This window comes from Lissotriton helveticus, chromosome 3_1 (assembly GCF_964261635.1).
Source record: "Lissotriton helveticus chromosome 3_1, aLisHel1.1, whole genome shotgun sequence".
Classification (NCBI taxonomy): Eukaryota; Metazoa; Chordata; class Amphibia; order Caudata; family Salamandridae; genus Lissotriton; species Lissotriton helveticus.
Window position 1 is genome coordinate 2,084,035,722 of NC_136061.1, and position 20,297 is coordinate 2,084,056,018.

The 20,297-nt window shown below is 46.2% G+C and overlaps 1 protein-coding gene across 1 annotated transcript in view; it reads right to left on the minus strand.

Moving 5' to 3' along the window:
* Positions 1-20,297, minus strand: part of LOC144824116 (aminopeptidase N-like) — an 880,577-nt gene that overhangs the window by 280,994 nt on the left and 579,286 nt on the right. Inside the window, exon 18 of the mRNA XM_078683228.1 lies at positions 7,382-7,549. Coding sequence (XP_078539354.1) covers positions 7,382-7,549 — 168 coding nt within the window. The remainder of the gene's footprint in view (positions 1-7,381; positions 7,550-20,297) is intronic.

The following is a 20,297-nucleotide window of genomic DNA, read 5'->3' on the forward strand; positions in this document are numbered from 1 at the left end:
TCAGAAGTAGCCACTGAGGGTTTTTTTTCCAATTTAAAACCACTTTGTTCATAGAATTTTATAAGTCATTTTTATCATAACCTCGAGCCAAAAACCTTTAAAAAGATTCTTCCAAACGAACTTTAATATCTATTTCATTATTGCAATTCTCTGAATTCTTAAAAACTCTCCATAAGGAATGCTTTTTATAAGATGACGAGGATGACCACTATGAGCATGGAGAATAGAATTTCCGGCCTTGGCCTTCCTATGCAACTTAGTTCTGATTACATTTTCAACAATATAGATCTCAACATCCAAGAATTCAACTTTTTCATTATTGATAGTGGCTGTAAATTCAAGATTAAGTTAATTTATGTTAATCTCAGCAACAAATTCTTCAGCAGACGCTCTAGGACCTTGCCATATTATGAAGACGGCATCTACGAGGCCCCACATCTGAACAATGCCTATATCCTGGTTCTCAACAGCAGGACGGGGGTGACCAAGAACATGCCTCTCCCTCCAGCCCACGTGTAAACACGCCTCGCTGGGGGAGAAGCATGCCCCCATAGCCGCTCCCCGCAACTGCTGGAAAACTTCACTGTTAAAAAGGAAAAAGTTATTCTGTAGCCAAAGTTCAATCATTTTGATTAACATTTTACTATGTTCATTGAATCTTATGTCTCTGTCCGATAAAAAATCTTCAATAACATTCAGGCCATCAACATGGTTAATGGAAGTATAGAGGGAACAAATGTCCATCACAATAAATTGGTAATCAGCCTTCCAGCAAACCTCTTTCAATTTTTAGTGTCCCTGATGTATGTTGGAAGGGCCTCCATATAGTTATGTAAGAAAAAGTCCACATATTTAGAAATGGGTTTCAACAGTTCATTTTGGGCAGAAATGATGGGTCGCCCAGGTATTGGAGATATACCTTTATGTATTTTGGGTAAAAGGTATAGCGTAGGGGTAATGGGATGATCTTTTTTCAAAAAAACAAATTCTTATTTACTTACTAGTCCTTCCCTTTTCCATTGTGCCAATAATTTGTGGACTTGATCTTTAACTTTATTCAGTTCGTTGAATGAGGCCTTTCTGTAGCATAACGGATCATTTAATTGTCTCTCTGCTTCCTTGATATAAACATCACGGGCCAGAGAACAACGTTGCCCCCTTATCAGCTTTGTTCACCACAATGTTCCCTTGGTTGTTAATTTTTCGAATAAGAGCAGAATATTGTATATCTTTATAGCTCCTCCGCTTCTGACTTTGTGCAATTGATCGATTTAATCCTTTGAGATCCTCAATCATGCGGTTGCTAAATACATCTATAGCGTCCCTTGGCATCATGGGAACAAATGTGGAGCGAGGGCAAAATGCGCTTGTGGCAGCACCTCCACTGTTAATGCCCATAGAACGTAGTTCTTCTTGAGTATCTTGTACATGCTCATTATCCTGACCGGCAAGAGAGTGAACAATTTTCAGTATAGCCACATAAGATATTTGAAAATTCTTACTAGGTTGAGAGTCCAACAGAATATTAGTGGCCATATTGCTCACTTTATTTAATGTATGATATTTCATCAACTTCAACTTGCGTATGAATTTAAATACGTCGATTCTAGATTGCATGTACTTAAAAACCATTTTTCGGGCAGAAGGACAAGCCCAATGCCAAAAGTTGAATGGGTAAAACAAGCAACGAGTCTTCAATATATGCATATATATATTTTTTTTTCTTTTTTATATTTTTTATTTTATTACTATGTTTTGGGTGATGTTATTCAGCAATCTAGCTGGCCAACTGTGGTGTCTGCATGTAATATGACAGTTCCTTTCCATTGGAAGGATTTGTATTCTATTCAACTTTGAGTCAGTTAGAGCTAGTCTCCTGTCCCCACTGCTCTGGCTACTTGTTTATCTTCTGCTACAATAAAGGTATGCTCTTCTCAATGCCACCATTTCAATTAATAGGAGAAGGTCCATGTGTCAGACTCCTTCTGCTAGTCAACTGGTACAGAACTGGAATAGGCCTTTCACAAAATGCCTTCAACCATGCACTAGCCAGTAAATTAATAGTCTGAACACAATTGAGAAAAAAAACACCTGCAACATACTATTTTTTACATTCATGACATGTGGAATCCCATCCACTAAAAACGCTGATTTGTGTTTAGATTTGCAGGTCTAGAAAATATTTTGCATAGCCCTAAGAAGGGCACATATTTACAATAATATCTGCAAACCAGTATAAAATAGGATTTCCAGGACTGGGAGCTCATTCCAGGATTTGGCAGCTATGTAGGAGAACACTCTGTTTCTGCATATGCAGGGGACCTTTGCCAGGGCGAGGTCAGCGGAGTGGAGGTTCCTCTTCGGTGCGTGGAAACAAATTCGGTTGTTCAGGTATTTGAGTCTGATGTTGTTGAGGGATTTGTAGGCGTGGGTGAGGAGTTTGAAAGTGATTCTCTTCTCGACAGGGAGCCAGTGGAGGCTTCTGAGGTGTTGGGTCATATGTTCCTGGCGTGGAGTCCCTAGGATGAGCCTGACAGTGGCGTTCTGGATGGTTTGGAGTTTGTTCCGGCGTAGAGGGTGTTGTCTTAGTCCAGTCTGCTGGTAATGAGAGCGTGGATGACAGTCTTTCTGCAGTCGGTGTGATCTATTTGATGGTCTTGCGGAGGATGCGGAGGCAGTTGAAGCTGGTGGACGTGACAGCGTTGATCTGGCGGTTCATGGAGAGGGAGGAGTCAAGGATTAGGACGTGGTTCTGAAGTGGTCTGTAGAGATGGGTGGGCTTCTGAGGGTGGAGGGCCACCAGGTGTTGTCCCAGGCAGTGTTGCAGGATCCAAGGACGAGGATCTCAGTCTGTTCTGAGTTGATCAAGCAGCATTCAGATGTTGTCGGTGGCGGTGAGGAGTGTGGTCTTGGTGCTGTGGTTGCTGCGCAAGCCAGACTGGGATGCGTCTAGGATGGAGTTTTCTTCGATGAAGGCGGTCAGCTGGGCGTTCACCAGTCTTCCAGTTATTTTGGCTGCAAATGGGAAGAGTGAGATGGGTCGGTAGTTCTTCCGGTCAGTTGGGTCGGCCGTTGGTTTCTTGAGGAGGGGTTTAACCTCTGCATTCTTCCAGTCGTCTGGGAAGATGCCGGGTAAGAGGGAGGAGTTGATTGTTCGTTCTAGCTCAGGTGCTATGACTGTGGCAGCCCTGTGGAAGATGTGAGGGGGCAGGGATCCGTTGGAGCTCCTGAGTGCTTCTTCTTCATGGTAGAGGAGATGAGTTCGGTGGACGCGGGTGCCCAAGAGAAGAGGATCGTCTCTCAGCAATGGTGGGTGATGTTGTGATGATTGCTGCTGGCTTGCTGAATTTGTCGTAAAGGGCCTTGATCTTCAGGTGGATGTAGGAGCTGAGTTTGTCGCATAGTTCCTGGGAGGGTGGGATGTCAGTGGCTTCTTAGGTGGGTTTAGCGAACTGCTGAATGACGTTGAACCGTTCCTTGACGTTTGATGAGTTGGTCATGAATTTGTCTCAGTTAAAGGTCCTTTAGTGTCCATTATACGCTTGTGATAGTCTTTCAAGGTGCTCTTGTGACTGTTACGTGCTTCTGTGGTTTCGTGGCTCCTCCAGGTTTTCTCCAGGCGTCTGCAGGTGCGTCTGGCTCCTTGGAGTTCGGTGGTGAACCAGGCGGCCCTCAGAGGGTGTAGTTTGGCAGTGCGGCAAAGAGGTGCCAGCTTTTCGGCGCATCCGACGACCCATCGGTGGAATTCCCTGGCTGCAGAGTTGGTGTTGGTCATGGCTTTGGGGGGTCTTGAAGGAGGGTGGTGTTCAGGTGCTCTACGGTGACCATACTCCAGTTCCGTCGCGGTGGATGTGGGGTGGGCTTGGGTGCCGTGGTGGTGTTGAAAGTGAAATGGACGCAGTGGTGGTCCGTCCAGGGGGCTGGGTGGTGTGGCTGAAACAGATGTTTGATCCTCCCACGAAGATTGGGTTGAGGTGTGGCCTGCTCTGTGGGTTGGAGTACTGACGAGCTGTTTCAGTCCTAGGATGGCGAGGTTCTCGAGGAGTGTGGTGGAGTCGGGGTCCTGGCTGTTTTTGAGAAGGAAGATCAGGTCCCCGAGCAGGATGAAGTCTGTGGAGGTGATGGCGTGGGGTGCGGCGAGCTCAGCTATGGTGGCTGCAGGCTGTGCACGGGGTCCATGTGGTCTCTAGATGAGGGTGCTCTGTAGCATGGTGCTGGGGCAGATCTGGAAGTGGAGGTGTTCTGTGTTGGAGTTGGGGTCACTCGTTCTGGATGTGGAGAATTGGAGGGGGTCCTGTGCGCGATGACGATTCCTCCACCTGAGCGGTGTGGCCGGTTTTTTCTCTGGATTTTGTAGCCGTCAGGGATTGCTGTGGCGATGTCAGACGTTGGTCCAGATTTCAGTGAAGAATGCAATGTTGGCCGAGAGGGTGTTGATTGGCTCCCAGATCTCTACAGCGTGTCGGTATAGGGGGCGTACGTTGAGGAGGATGCAAGTCAGGGTTTCCGAGGGTTTTTCAGTCGGTGGTCCTTCGGTGATTGTGGTCCGCATGGGAACTCTCCATGGGTCGTGTTGGGCAAGAATCTTACGCAGTCGGCATTGCCTCCGGGGTTGTGGGCATGGAGAGTGGCGGAGTCGTAATGGCGGGTTCCTTGGCGCTGGTCGCGGTCGAGTCACGGACGGGCGCAGACGGGTTTGCCTTAGGCGCACCCGCTGCGTGACCCTTCAGAGGTCGCCATTATGTAGGGGAGGGGGCGGGAATAGAGGTGGAGGCGCGAGTGGGGCTGGGTCAGGGGGCGGGGCAAGAAGAAGAACAGGACCAGTAGAAGCGGGAAGCACTGAGGCGCTGTAACAGTGAAGTCTTAAAATAGTAATGCCTCTGAGAAGAACACACAATATCGGTGATCTCAGTGATGCCCCTGGAATTGAACAAGCAATACACACACACACACAATAATGCAAAAAAATACCCCAAGACCTGAGGCAGAGTCGGGCGTGACACTTGAACCCTGGTTGTGGAGGACTGCGGGTGAAAATCGGCAGGCCGAACTGCCGGGGAGAGTGCTGCCTGCACCGGAGCTCAAGGCATTACACGCGCTCCTCCGCAGCAGTCGCCATTATGTAGGGGAGGGGGGCGGGAGTAGGGTTGGAGGCGGGAGTTGGGCTGGAACAGGGGCGGGGCGAGAGGAAGAGCAGGACTGGCGGAAGCGGGAAGCGCTGAGGTCCTGTAACAGTGAAGTCTTAAAACACTAATGCCCCTGGGATGAACACGCAATAACAGTGATTTCAGTGATGCCCTTGAAATTGAACAAGCAATACGCACACACAGTAATGCAAAAAAATACCCCAAGACCTGAGGCAGAGTCGGGCACGAGGCTCAAACTCTGCTTGTGGAGGACTGCGGGCGAGAATCGGCTGGCGGAGCTGCCGGGGAGAGTGCTGACTGGACCGGAGGACTGGTGTGCACTAGCAGAGTGCTCCTAGAACTGGTTTGAACTGGGCTCAGAGCGCCTTGCCCAAAGAGAACAAATATATTTTGGAGTATAAGTATCAGACCCAAAACCCCAAACGTTAGATCATTCCTGGAATTAAAGAGGAACATTTCCCAAGGAAAAGACCTGGAGAGACTGACGAGAAATACTGCTCTTGCTGTGTGTCTGGGGTTGGCCTACAGTTGCTGTTTCTGCCAAAAAACGGAGAAGGACTTTGCTGTGTGCTGTGTCCCCTGCTTGAAGGAGATCTCCAAGGGCATGAAGTGAGCTGGCCTCTTGTTCTGAAGTCCTAGGGACACAAAGACTTCACCCCAGCTCCCCTGAAATCTTCCGTTGCGAGTTCTAGCCTGCCAACAGGTGCCTGTGCCAGTTTTGGGCCTCTGAAAGTTGTTGCTTCTGTTTGGGAGCTAGAAGAAACATGAAGAACTGCTAAGATTGATGCATCGAGGGATCGCGGCTGTAGAGGACCGACGCAGTGCCGCTCACCGCTGCAACATAGATCGCCGACGCATCCCGGATTTCCACGCATCGTACCTGTGCAGCACACTTTCCCAACGCATCACCTACTAACTGGAACAATCACGAAGAATCAACGCATCACTCCCCATACAGATTGGATTCGATGCAACTCTTCCTCTGCGTGTCGCAGAACTGTTGCACCGCCTCCCCAAGGTCGCAGGAGTGTCACATCTCTTTGCTTTCTGACTCTGCGGCTGGTTGGCTTTTGGAACTTTGAAGCATCTACAGGTACTTTGGTGAAAAGTCACGCATCCATAGTTTTCTATGGTACAAGTTCTTGAAACATTTTGAAAGTCATATTTTCAACTGTGTATGTTGGATAATTGTCAGTTTGGTCTTGTTTAGTTTAGATAAAGATACTTTATTTTACTAAACTGGTGTGGTGTCCTTTTGTGGTGTGTTCACTGAGTTACTGTGAGTGTTGGTACAAATACTTTACATATTGCCTTTGGGATAAGCCTGTCTACCGATGCGGTGAGCAGGGGTAATCTAAAGTGTGTTTTCCCCTTACCCTGACTAGAATCAAGGGTCCCTATTTGGACTAAGGTACCCACCTCTGCCAACTAGAGACCCCTATTTCTAACATTTATTAATTCATTATATATTAAAAACAACTAATACCTGCTGCCCGAGCTATTTTCATAGCTATAGGGGCCTGGAATAGTCTGAATTGTCACACTTGTAGCAGTGTGCTAGTTAGTAGGGTTGTAGATACTGTCACTGGCAATGCCAGTACTGGCAATGGTTGATGTAAACTGCATAGGCCACCTCATGAGAACCCAGGCACTCACCTTTTTACAAATTAACCACTGTCTGGCTCTCCTAACTTACAACTGAGCGTGTGACCCGAGTGTTGTAGGACAAGATACTCTGCCACATTTGTGACGGAGTATTCCTGCCAGCCATATTCTAAAGCGGGCTCTGTGTTTCCACCGGGAACATAAAAAGGTCAGAAGAATTTGATCAAAATGACACCAATAGTTATGCTTCATTTAGAGGTGACAATCTACTCTTCAGTTTGCTCAGTTTCTGCATTTTAGATTTTCTCTTTGCATCCTGAAGAATATAGACGTCTAATTTATTCAAGAGGGGATGGCATATATTCTTCGAACAACCTTACCTTAACAGCTTCATAGATCTGCACCACAAATATTACCATAACAAAAAGGCTTTGCTCAATATTAAGCATCCCAACACATCAATCCGCCAAACTGCATTCTTATACATGACCATAAGACATGTTTCATATTGAAGTAAAGTACAGGTCTATCTAATGTGCATTATTTCCTGCTATACTTATCCCATCTGCTGGAGCAGGCAAAACCTTAAGTGCTACAATGTATACTACCAGCTAGTTTTTTTAGCTTACCTGTTTAGTATCCATGGATCCTTACTGCAGCCCATTGATAGTCTGAGTGCCTCGGCCGCTGTTGCCACAGTCTCATTCTCGAACATTTTCCATGCAAAATCCCACTCTGCTTCTCCTCCTTGTGCAATTGCATTGCAATAAATAGTAATTCTCAGAATTGGTGGAATGCTAAGGGAAGAAACATAATATTTATAGGCCAAGGTGATAATTTCACACGTAGTTGGTCATACATACGCTATTGTCAAGTGCTTAATTTGTAAAGAAATAAAAGTGAGTACCATGGCCGTAGGTATTTTCCAGGCAACCAGTGCAGTTTGTACCACCTACTTCCCTTGCCAGAGCTTTCAAATACCAATATTATTGCTATCCACTAACCATCACACTCCTACAAATGTGACAACTTGGACTATTTGATGTCCCAAAAAGTTGTAATAACTGCCTGAATGTGCTGGTAATTTTTTAATGTATTGTAAATTGTGAAGTACTCTGCTGATGTGCTCAGTTCAAAGATAATAAAACTGCACCACCATTTGATAGACAGTCAAAGTGCTGGTGTTAAAAATAGGCGCTGGTGCAGAGCATCAGCAAACACCTACACAAATTATTCATTACCAAAGACTAAAGAACAGCTTTCAACATATAGTCTGATTACAGGAGATGTCCCTACATGCCATAAGATATATGACTAATGTTGCAACCAACATTTTCTGCAGGGTGACCCGAGAGTTTTGTCTTCCTTTACTGAACCCATGTTTTTTGGCTTTGAGGACTCTGTGTACATTTTTCCTGCCAACCAGTGGTAAAGTACTTTCCCTTCTAAACATAGAAATATTGGTCTAAATCTGATTGGTACATTTAATCTTCTTATAAATCCCTAGTAAGTGTAACATATGTACCGAAGGCCTGTAAATTAAATACTATTAGTCGGCTGGAGTATTTATTGTGCCACCCACTAAAGTAACACTGTAAGACAAATCTCAAGTCTATCACTGTAGCCTGCAGTCCAGTTTTAAACTGCCATTTCAAGTTGGCAAAATAAACCTTTGCCTGACCCAAACCTCTTCTTTTGTAATACATATAAGTCACACCTAGGGTAGACCCTGAACAGACAGCTGTGTGACTGACTGTATCATTGTGGGAGTGGGTGTGTGAGTGGCTAAATGGGTGTGTTAGTGTATGGATAAGTGGCTGTTTGGGTGAATAAGTGGGTGTGTGAGTAAATGCATGGGTGATTACCTGTGTGAGTGGCAGTATTGGTGAGTGAGTGGGTGTGTGAGTGACTTTATGGGTGACTGACTGGATATGTAAGTGGGTGTATGGGTAAGTATGTGGCTGTGTGAGTGGGTGTATAGGCAAGTGAGTGGCTTTGGTAATTACTATTGTACATAGTAAGTGTATGTGTGGGAGGTTGTATAGGTGAGTGGGTGTGAGTACTTGTATGGATTAGGCCTGGGTGGTAAATTCCGTTTCGATCTTGGAATTTGTAGAATTTGGGTAATGTTGCGTTCAGCAGAGAACACGAATTGTCCAAAATTCCGCAGTCTGCGTCTTCGCAGAATTTTTTGCTTGTTCGCACTTTCAAAATGCGTGTTCATGGGATATTTCTCCCCGAAGATGCAAACAGCATTCGCGAACAGGTAAAAAGCATCGCGAATGGGCAGAACAAGCCATTCAGCGTGTTCACGGAACGTTTGCGTGCTCACAGATTTTTTACCGTTTTAAAGAGCTTTGCGTAGCGCGACTATGCAAATTCAGCCCACCCCTAGTATGGATGTGTGAAAGAGTCTGTAAGTGGTTTTGTAGATGAGTGAATGGATGTGTGAGGGGTTGCATCGGTGAGTGAGTAGCTCTTTAGTAGCTATATGGATGAAAGTTTGGCTGTATGGATGAGTGAGGGCTTGTGTGAGTGGCTATGTGAGTGAGTGTGTGTGTGTGTTAGTAGTTGTATAGGTCTGTGAATGGGTAGGTGAGTGGTTTTGTGGGTGTGTGAGTGACTGTATGAAAGTTTGTATGGGGGTGTGAGCGAGTGTGTCACTGATTCTGTGGATGATTTAATCAGTGATGTCATTTGAGATGTCATCAGTGATGCCACTGATCATGTCATGAGTAATTTAATATGTGAGGTCATAATCAGTGCATTAGGGCATAAATTATAGTGTTAGCTCAGATAAATAGAACTGTAACCTTTAGTTTTTGAAGTGAATATATATCTATATCTATATATATATATATATAGATATAGATATATATATCTATATATATATAGATATCTATATATATATATATAGATATCTATATATATATATATAGATATCTATATATATATATATATCCAATGTGGCCCAGGTCTGAGCTCCGGAGCGCTCTCAGGCGGTGCGTTTAGAATGCAGCAGAGCCTCGCTGCCATTAATCATTTCCATTTTGCCGAAGCATTTTTCACGCACTCTCGACTTCTGTTTAATGACGACCAGCCATTCCATGCATTTTACGGTATTTTATTCCATAACAGCTTATCCCAGCAGCACTTCTTATGTGTTTCAGTCTCCCAGAGACCTTGTTCACAAGACTACAATCTCACTATAGGACCCCCCTCTGGCCTCTGCTTTCTCGTTGAGGGAGATGTCGGTTATATATTCAGTGCCAGCCAGAGACGCTGTACAGATGGCCCTGCTGCTTTAAGTGACCCGGGCAAACCTGGCAACTGCACTGCTTCGCAGTGTGTTCTTTTTTCGAGGGATCGAATGTTCCGGTGTCCGCCACGAAGTAGGGGACTGCACATGCGGTAGAGGTATTTTGGCCTCGAATTGGGCGTTGTGTGGCTACTCAGCTGCCCCAGTGTACCTGCTTACCTTACTGATGGGCTGAGGTGGAACGAGGGGACCCGAGGTGGTGCTTTGGAACTCCGGTGCTCGCTGTGGGGTCTTTTCACCAAGCATGCCTAAAGACAATACACAAGAATGTATGAACACATCTAACATGGGCTTCGATTGGAATTCATAGAGCATATTATCAAGGCCATTATCGCCGCTTTATCTGCAGTTTCCTGCCGATAAAAGCAGCGATAATGTATCGCCTGTCCTTGATATTATGCCCCTATTTTTGTTAAATGGTGTAAATACGTTCAGTAGTTCCTGAGAAATTCAAGAAAAAGAGGTGAAAAAAATAAATTTTCCATAGGAAACTTTAGACACGGCTACAGCTCGAACTGCTGAAAAGAATTACACCAAATTTGGCAGAAAGGTGTTGGTTCAGAAAGTAATCTTTTTCATAAATATTGTAAATCCGTTCAGTAGTTGCTGAGAAAATAAAAAAATAAAAGTTTCGATATATAGAAGCTCGGCGGATCCGCGCACGCTGCCGATCTCGGGGTGCATTCTATTTGGCTATCAACACTTCAAACCAGGAAATGTTGGCAGTCATCTTGTGCCTCGGTAGAACCGAGGCACAAAAAAGCAGTAAAACAAACACGCAAAACAAGAAACGGGGGCAGGGTAGAAACACCCTGACCCCTAGGCCTGCTCAGGGGGTCCTACACAGACCCCAAGGGCCTAAAAAAGCATTTTTTTTAAATAAATCAGACGAATTTGTGCTGGGAGCGCGAATCCAGCGTCAAAATAAAAAAAATAGAAGCGCGGGTGGGCTAGGTCCCGGGGGCAATAAAGAAAAGTGCAGGCGGCCCCCCCGCAGTCCCGGGGACCACCAACCCTGGGGCTTGTTTATATTCTGTGGGGGGACCCCAAAGCCACGAGGACTGCTACCCCGTGGAGCTTTTATTATTTAATCAGTGGGGGCACTTGGCTCCCGCCCTGTCATTGCAAACTGCTTTGCATCAATGAAGCAAAGCAGATTGCTTTTCCACAAGGGGAGCTGCATGTTAGCAGCTCCCCATGTGGAAAAGCAATACTGACCCCCACAGGAGGAGGGGGGCTGGCAGGGACTGTTGGGGCATTGGGGCTCCCCCTGGTCCCCAAAGGAGAGGGCCAACCCCGGGGGATGGGGTCCCCGGGGCTAGAAGTGGCCTGAGAGGGAGGCCACGTAGCCCCCCTCCCCTGTTTTTTTTTTTTAAAGGTGAGGCCAGGCCCCGGGGGATGGGGTCCCCGGGGCCATATTTGGCTGAGGGCCCCTGGGTGCCAACTAGCCCACCAGGTACCTCCAGTAAGCGCCAGAGGCCTGCGTTGCAGAGAGGTGGTCCAGGCCATGCCCCCTTTTACACCTCTCTCCAACGCAGCTCTGGTGTGCTTAATGGATGTACCTGGTTGGCTAGTTGGACCCCAGGGACCGTCAGGATTCAAGGGAACTTAATCTCCCAACTTAAAACGGCCACAGGGCGTGTTTGCACATATGTCACCTCAGGCCCACCCTCCCTTCAAGACTGTGCAAACGCGCCCTTAGCACGTTTTAAGAGGTAGTTTTAATCCCCCTGCCCTATTATGTACTAGGGCCTTACAGAGGAGGTCATGCTAATCACAGGGGTACCCAAACACATAGTGTTCCCTAGTGTATGTAAATGTTTTCACTGTATTCTAAGTGTGGGCGCAAAATCCGTTCCGCTCGTGGATTTTGTGGATTTTCCGCAATTTCGCGATCCGCGAATCATGCAAAATTGCTGAAAAATCCGCCCATGAGCGGATTTTGTTTTTTCAGTAGAGGGTGGCATCTTTGTGGATAAATATGCAGGCAGGACTCATTCTGGCACGATGCCCCTGTCACAAAAATTAAACCTCAACAGGAAGCACTTACAGATAAACATAAAGCAGGTGCCCGAGTTGAAGCTCAAATTCAGTCCCGCATTATAATCAGCCCACACAACTAGTGAGCATGGTCGAGACTAGGCAGGTGTGCTTCCTCCCATATCTACCGCCTACAATTAGATGTAATCCTTGATGGAGGTCTTTGCACCACGAGTTTCTCGAGCACAATCCCCGTGTACTTCCTGTGACCAGGAGGCTGCTTCCTTCTCATCTGCTGCTCTGATCGGTCTCTGACCCTTTAAACAAGAGGCATGGGAACTCGCATGGAAGCCCCGCCCGTTTGGCCCCACACACACTAGGGTATGCAACGTCTTCGTGCCCTTTCCTCACAATGATGGACAGCTCACTCGAGGGACCTCTGCGCCTTTCGGCGCGGTGGCAAAATTACAGACACACGTGGTCACTGGAGACAAATCTTCTGGCCCTTTACGCAGCTGTAGTGTAGTAAAAGCACTATACATTTACCCAACGAGGTAGCACTTACTGATTAGACAGTCCAAAGTACTCCAGTTGAGTAGAGGTATGGCACAACATGGTGGCATCTTCTTGGATAAATATGCAGGCAGGACTCATTCTGGCACGATGCTCCTGTGCCCGAGTTGATGCTCAAATTCAGTAAAGCGTTATAATCAGCCTAAACAACTAGTAAGTATGGTCGCGACTAGGCAGGTGTGCATCTTTCCCATATCTATCGCCTACAATGAGTTGTAATCCTTGATGGAGGTCTTTGCATCCGCAAATTTCTCGAGCGCAATCCCGTGTACTTCCTGTGACCAGGAGGCTGCTTCCTTCTCATCTGCTGCTCTGATCGGTCTCTGACCCTTTAAACAAGAGGCATGCGAACTCGCATGGAAGCACCGCCCGTTTGGCCCCACACACACTAGGGTATGCAGCATTTTCGCGCCCTGTCCTCACAATGATGGACAGCCCACTCGAGGGACCTCTGCGCCTTTCGGCGCGGTGGCAAAATTACAGACACACGTGGTCACTGGAGAGAACTCCTCTGGCCCTTTACGCAGCTGTAGTGTAGCAAAAGCACTATACATTTACCCAATGAGGTAGCACTTACTGATTAGACAGTAAAAAGTACTCCAGTTGAGTAGAGGTATGGCACAACACGGTGGCATCTTTGTGGATAAATATGCAGTCAGGACTCATTCTGGCACGATACTCCTGTGCCCGAGTTGAAGCTCAAATTCAGTAACGCATTATAATCAGCCCAAACAACTAGTGAGCATGGTTGAGACTAGGCAGGTGTGCTTCCTCCCCATATCTACCGCCTACAATTAGATGTAATCCTTGATGGAGGTCTTTGCATCCAGGAGTTTCTCGAGCGCAATCCCCATGTACTTCCTGTGACTAGGTGGCTGCTTCCTTCTCATCAGCTGCTCTGATCGGTCACTGACCCTTTATAAACAAGAGGCATGTGAACTCGCATGGAAGCGCCGCCCGTTTGGCCCCGCCACACAAACACTAGGGTACACAACATCACATTATTACAAATGGCAAAAAAATCCACAGGTTCGCAGGAAAATCTGCGAATTCGCTGATTTTTTTGACATTTTGCATGAATTCGCGGACCGCGATCCGCAAAATTCACCCATACTTACTGTATTCACCCATATGCAAAAGTTGTGGGCGCAGGATGATTTTGCAACACGGCCTCTTTCTGCTCCTCTGTTGGTTCTTTCTGTACTTGTCTTGCTTCTTCTTGCACTTTTCTCTGTATTTGTGGATTTCTGTTGCTTCTTTTTGCATTTCTTCTGCTTCTTTCTGTGCGTTTTTTCTTCCTCCTTCACATGTCCTACCTCTGTAGGCATAGTTAGAAACTAGCATTTGAAAATCCTTTAAAATTCACTGAAAAAACCATAGGTTTAAGGCACGTTATAGTTAGAAATTAGCATTTAAAAAAACCTTTGAAATTCACTGAAAAAACCATAGGTTTCAGGCATGCTATAGTTAGAAATTAGCATTTAAAAAACCTTAGAAATTCACTGAAAAAAACAATAGGTTTCAGGGGTGTTATAGTTAGTTGGACATTTCACTCGTACAAAACCATAAAAATGGCCCCGTTTTAGTTAGTTCAGTTAAATATAACTCACACCCCTGCAATGCACTGATGGTGATGTCACATAGTACATCACTCATGACATGGTCAGTGACATCACTGATGACATCTCAAATGACATCACTGACAACATCACTGATGACATCATCCATGAGATAATTTCATATATCTTCTTACACCCTAATATTAGTTAGTTAGTTAGTATGTACTTAATTCGATAAAATGTTATCATAAAAGTCTACACATCCCTACAGTATAAAAAGAACCACCAATCCATTCGTACATACAACTGTGCATTAAAATGACAAAAAATATACTTTAAAAAATAGTATATACAATAAAAGCAGAAATACAAAAACACTTAAAAGCAACGTACCATAATTCATATAAAATCATCTAATCATCTATTGGGGGGTTTGCTTTATCCTTCACATGGGGGTCTGCCAGGCACTGCCCAGGAATTTTGCTACCCCACAGACCATAACTAGGGAAGACGTGTCAGTGATAAAAACCCGCAAGGCCATCTTATGACACCTAAGGCCCAGCTCTTTACATATTGGTTTTTTAACCATGTCTTTCTTGCACCCCTATATGCTGGACATGCAAAAAGGAGATGAGCCACAGACTCCTTAGGGGCTGCACACCCAGGGCAAGGTTTTGGTGGAGAACTTGAATTATTCCACCCTGCAGTGAGTTTGTTCACCGGGAGGGTCCCGAACCTTAGTTTTAAATAGAGTAATCTATCCAGGGTTTTTTGTATAAAGTCAAGGAACGGTTTGAGTTTCCTTACGGGTTTGGACTCTAAGAACCGCTCTGTAAGGGTACCCCAATTGCCTCTACATATGTCCTCCTCCTGTACCCAATCCCAATATAGTTTCTTCATTACTTGTTTTGAGGGTGGTGTTTGGCTAGCCCATGTTTCATTCAAACCTAGTTTTGAAACCAGCTGTCTAAGATTACTCAACCACTTAATCTTGTTACCCGAGTTGAGTAAGATTAGTTAATCCAAAACAGCTGCATAGTTTGAAAGTTCTGGGGTCCTCCTGAGTCGTACCCAAAAGAGTAGCGGGCGCAGACAGACTATGTCTTTTAATGAACGCCTACCCATATCTTGTCGTAAAGGTTTTACCGGAGTAGAAGTGGGGAGTGCCAACAATTCTCTCAGGAACTTATTTTCCGATCTCACTAGGTCAGTTGTATTCTCGAACCCCCACTGCTTGGATCTATACAGTGCCGAGGGCAGTGCTTGGCCATCATACACAGAGAGAGCCGGGGCTACAGGTTTGCTCGTAGACTCTGGCTGCTCCCGCAGGATCGCTCCAGATACTCGTTTGTGGTTTAGAAGCATTTTGGCCAAATCGTCCTTCCAATTCATCCGGCTATTAACCCTTACCCCCAAATAGTCGAATGAGTCTACCAACTCCAATGGAGTACCATTAAGGGAGACATTATTCTTAAATCCCTTTGAAGGTGAGATGGCCATAAGCTTTATCTTGGAAGTGTTGATGGTACGACCTCTATCCTCACAAAACGAGCTAAAGCCATCCAACAGCTTTTGAAGGCCAGAGGGGGTTTTAGAGATCAGGAGGGTGTCGTCCGCAAAGAGTAGGGTAGGTGTTTTTTCCCCCACCAGGGATGGGGCGTCGGCTGGGTCCTCCCTCAAATGGTACACCACCCCATTTACAAAGAGGGAGAACAGAGTCTGCGCCATTACACATCCCTGGCGGACTCCTCTCCTCACGGCCACCCTCTCTGTCAGCTGGCCCTGAGTATCCCATCTAATCCTTGCATAATTCCCCTCATGTAATTTCTTGATACATTCAAGAAGGGTAATGGGGAGGCCCATCTTTTATAATACATCCCATAATTTAGAGCGTGGCACTAGATCAAAGGCTGTTTTAAGGTCTATAAACGCCATATACAAGCTGCCCTTCCCAATGGTCACGACCCTCCAATAAATAGCAAAGAATCGGAAGACCTGGTCCATCGTGCCCACCTTCTGCCTAAATCCCGCTTGAAAATGGGAAAGGATGTTCTCATCTTCTATCCAAAACCCTACCCCAGAGATAATGACCCTGCCAACCACCTTCTGGACCACGTCTATCAGACTGATCGGTCTGTAGTTGGCAGGGTCATCTCTCGCCCCCTTTTTGTACACTGTTACCATACTCCGCCCCCTTCCAAGAATCCAGAACTGGGGGGCCCCATGAGATCAGGTTCATTATTAGGGAGATGAGGTTTGCCCAGGTTACAGGGTTGTTGTAGAGAAGATCCCCAGGAAGCCCATCAGGGCCTGACACCTTTCCCAGGGTCAGATGTTTAATGTCCGTTTTTACCTCGGCAATGGAAAAGGGGTCTTCGATAACCATGAGTACGCTACCATCACTATCAAGTACTAGAGGTGGAGCACATGGCTCAACTGCGCCACAATACAGATCATAAAAATGTGAGTGCCATTGTTGTTCCATTATGTGATTAGTGATGGATTCCGATCCCCCTCTCCTGGCTTTATTAATTAAATCCCAGCATAGGTAGGAATTCTTCTTCTGGGATGCGGCTTTATGATCCTGCCAATGTTGTTCTTCCCATTCGCGTTTAGCTAGCACTAATGACCTAGCATAATCCTTCCTGGCCGCTCTAACTAGTGAAGGATTCTTTTTGAGCAAGGCTGCAGTTAGCGCCTTCCTTTTTCCCCTACATTGAGCCGTATACCAGGCGTTACTTGATTTTACCTGAGTATGTTTCGATCTACCACTACTACCCTGTATAATGAAATATTGGCCCACTTTCTCTCTTGCGTTTTTGTAAACTAAAGGGAAGGAAAGGCCCTGAGAACTTTCTGTTACAGCTGCAAGTTGCTCTAGATCTACAATCATCTCTGCTAAGTCCTCACTAATCTTACTTAGGTTCCCTTCCTGGGATTGAACCCGTCCCTATCCCATTTCAACCGGCGGTTGGAATTGAAAGGAACAACCTCCTTAGTTTGCATTAAAGGGACTTTGGTTCTGTTTCATTTTTTGTTCCCAACCTTAACTTCATACACAAGGGGTTGTGATCACTATCCTGGGATGGTATTACCTCCATATCAATTAGATCTCGCCACAGGGTGATGTCCAGTAAAATATAATCTATTCTTGATGGGCCATTAAGCCTGTTGAAGGTATTTGCCCCGTCTGGATCAGAGCTTGTCCTGCCATTTAGCGCGCTCAGGTTATGTTCCAGGGTCAGGGCATTGATCTGAATTGTCCTCGGGGACCATTTTCTAATTGGTGCTAACGTCAAGGCCGGTATGGATCATCTGGAATCTTCCTCCTCTATTCCCAGGGAATCTTCCCTGCTTAGAGGTTCAAAGGTGCAATTGAAATCACCTCCTACAATGGTTTTGGAAAGTGGGGGACTGTTAGCTATTTCTAACTCTAGAGCTGCTATTGTGTTTGACACTTGAGCCCCAGCAGACCCTCTTGCATAAACATTGTATAGGTCTATCTTACTGTCCTTATCTTGCCCTTGGATTGAAAGATGTAAAATGTCCTCAGTCACTGATTTATGGACAGTGATGTCCCAGTTTAATGCAATCTTGATCCAGACATGGTAGCCCCCTGCTGGTCTGCCCTTCCCAGAACCTGTTGCGGGGGTATAAAAAGTTGAATACCCAGATTTATATACAGGAAGCAAGCTCCATGTCTCTTGGAACATGCAGATGTCAAATTTTTCAATGAAGTTAATCCAATCTGGTTTAACCACTTTTTTTGTAACCCAGCAATGTTCCAAGAGAGCAATTGTATCACCTTATGGTTCATTACCGGGACAGCTGTTATAACTCCCTTATTCCCATCCCTCCCACAAGGGTTTAGCTCTGTACTATCTAGGCTAATACTTGTTAGTTGCTGAGGGGTACTACTGTCACCATTACCCACCGATTGCCCTGTTAACATACTCAGACCGCTACATATTTGGGGTAAGGAGCTCTGCCACACCGGGTGTCATTCAACCTGTTCCAACATGTTGTACCTATTTCTTAGTGGGAATTGTGAAAGTAAGCGGGAGTACGGCTGGTAGACCTTCCAAGATGTTATTCCCTGTTGAGATTTTAGTGGCAAGATGTTCTGACCCTCCTCCTGTCGGATACCTCTATTCTGTCCAAATCTCCAAAGGGGAGTGGGGTAGAAATATGATAGGTGTAGAGAGAAAATGTGGGTGTTTGACCAAGATGGCGACCTGCTGCTGATATAATCTACTGCATGGGTACTCCTAAAATTAATCACTACTCAGTTTCCCGCAATAGTTTTAGGCCCAGTCCCAATCCAGTCTACCCTTCTTACACACAGTATTTCACCAGAGGCGTTGGGAGGAAGAGGCCTATTTGAGTTAAGCCATTGAATGCATTTGTTTTTTAATTCAGAGTGATTCTCACTTTTTCCCTGACTTAATGGGGGGACCCCAGCAAGGACCAGAACATATGGTAAGGACTCAGTCGGAAGGTCAAGGGTGGGCAAAACTGATAGAGTCCCCTCCTCCGAACTATTTCTACAAGCTTGGGGTTGGCGGTTCGATGAATCTGGTCTGTTTTCAATGGATCCCCTCGACACTATGGTTTTTCCAGCATCTACTATTCCAGCCCTAGGCGGAGGTAAAACAGAGTCAGAGGTAGAATCTGCAATTACCTGAGCCGATATAGCTGGAATATTTTTGCCAACTGGTGGAATTTTAGGGTCGAAGATAAGAATAAGCTTAACAGTGGTAGGGTTCCCTGATGGACTGATCGGCTGAGATTTCCCTAGGCTTGAGTTATTAATCGTAGAAATCAATATATCAAGCCTTGATGTCAATGGTTTGAAATAAGAGCCAATAATTTGATCAATATGAGCTTCAAAATCAGATAAGAGGTGTGTGACCCAAACAGGAGTTCCCAGTTTGTGCAGAGGGAGACCAGCAGCAACCTGCACACCATCAGGTGGAGTTGTGAATCTTTTAGCTAGTTTTTTATTTTTACTTTTCTTGCTTCTCAAGCAAAGTTTAGGAGCTTTTCTAGCTACAGATTGTGGAGGGGAGTTAGAAGCCTCTAGGATGTCACTTACATCTTGTGCAATTTGTGCACAGGGCAACTCTGCAAAAGAGCACATAAGAGAAGAACTAAAGTCAGGGGGATTAACAGTGCCAGCAGAAAACCCCCCAACAGACTGGAGAGGGAGGATAGCCGGAGTGATAGATAAGCGCCTCTCCGTATTCTCTATTGCAGATGCCACAACCCCAATCGTCTTCTGTAGCATCTTATCAATGGCAGTGAGGCTTGGGAGAGGTTGTGCCGTGGCAGCCTGGAGCTTAGTAATGCATCGAGAGGAAGCAGGTTTAGACATTTTGCCCTTAACACTCAATAATACAATTGTGTAGGTTAGTCCCACAAAGCCCTATGCTTAATACTCCACCCCAGATAATCAGGAACATCTAAAAACAAAATGAAATTGTTGGGATTGATGGTCCTACTACAAAAGATATTGAGAAATTAAATCAATTGTCCAAGATGGTGTAGTTTTTAAAAGTACCTTACATATGGAACAGTTCCAGAGGAATGTGGCAAGATGTTAAGGGGGTGGCCCAGCCCAGCCTCCTTCAGCCTCCGACGGCCTCAGATGGTCCCGCCCCTTGGCCCGGGCTTCTCCCGGTGCAACCCGCGCGCTACCTCGCGGGGCGAGGGACCAGGCGGGGCTTTATGCACCTCCTGGCGCGTGCAGTTCAGTCGTCCTGCCCCAAGGGATCCTGGGGCTTGTAGGCAGCAGGAGGTGGACCGGCGGAGCCAAGCCCAGCTGGTCAATAGTGAGTGGAAGCCCGGAGGAGCAAGGGACGGAGCCAAGCCCGGCCACGGGAGAACAAGCAGAGAGACCAAACGGCAACCCCACGGCAAGCAAACAGCGTCTGGCGAACACCAGGGGACTCGGCCCCAGGAGGGGCTTTATGCACATCCAGGCGCATGCAGTTCAGTCGTCCTGCCCCAAGGGATCCTGGGGCTTGTAGGCAGCAGGAGGTGGACCGGTGGAGCCAAGCCCGGCCGGTCAATAGTGAGTGGAAGCCCGGAGGAGCAAGGGGTCGGAGCCAAGCC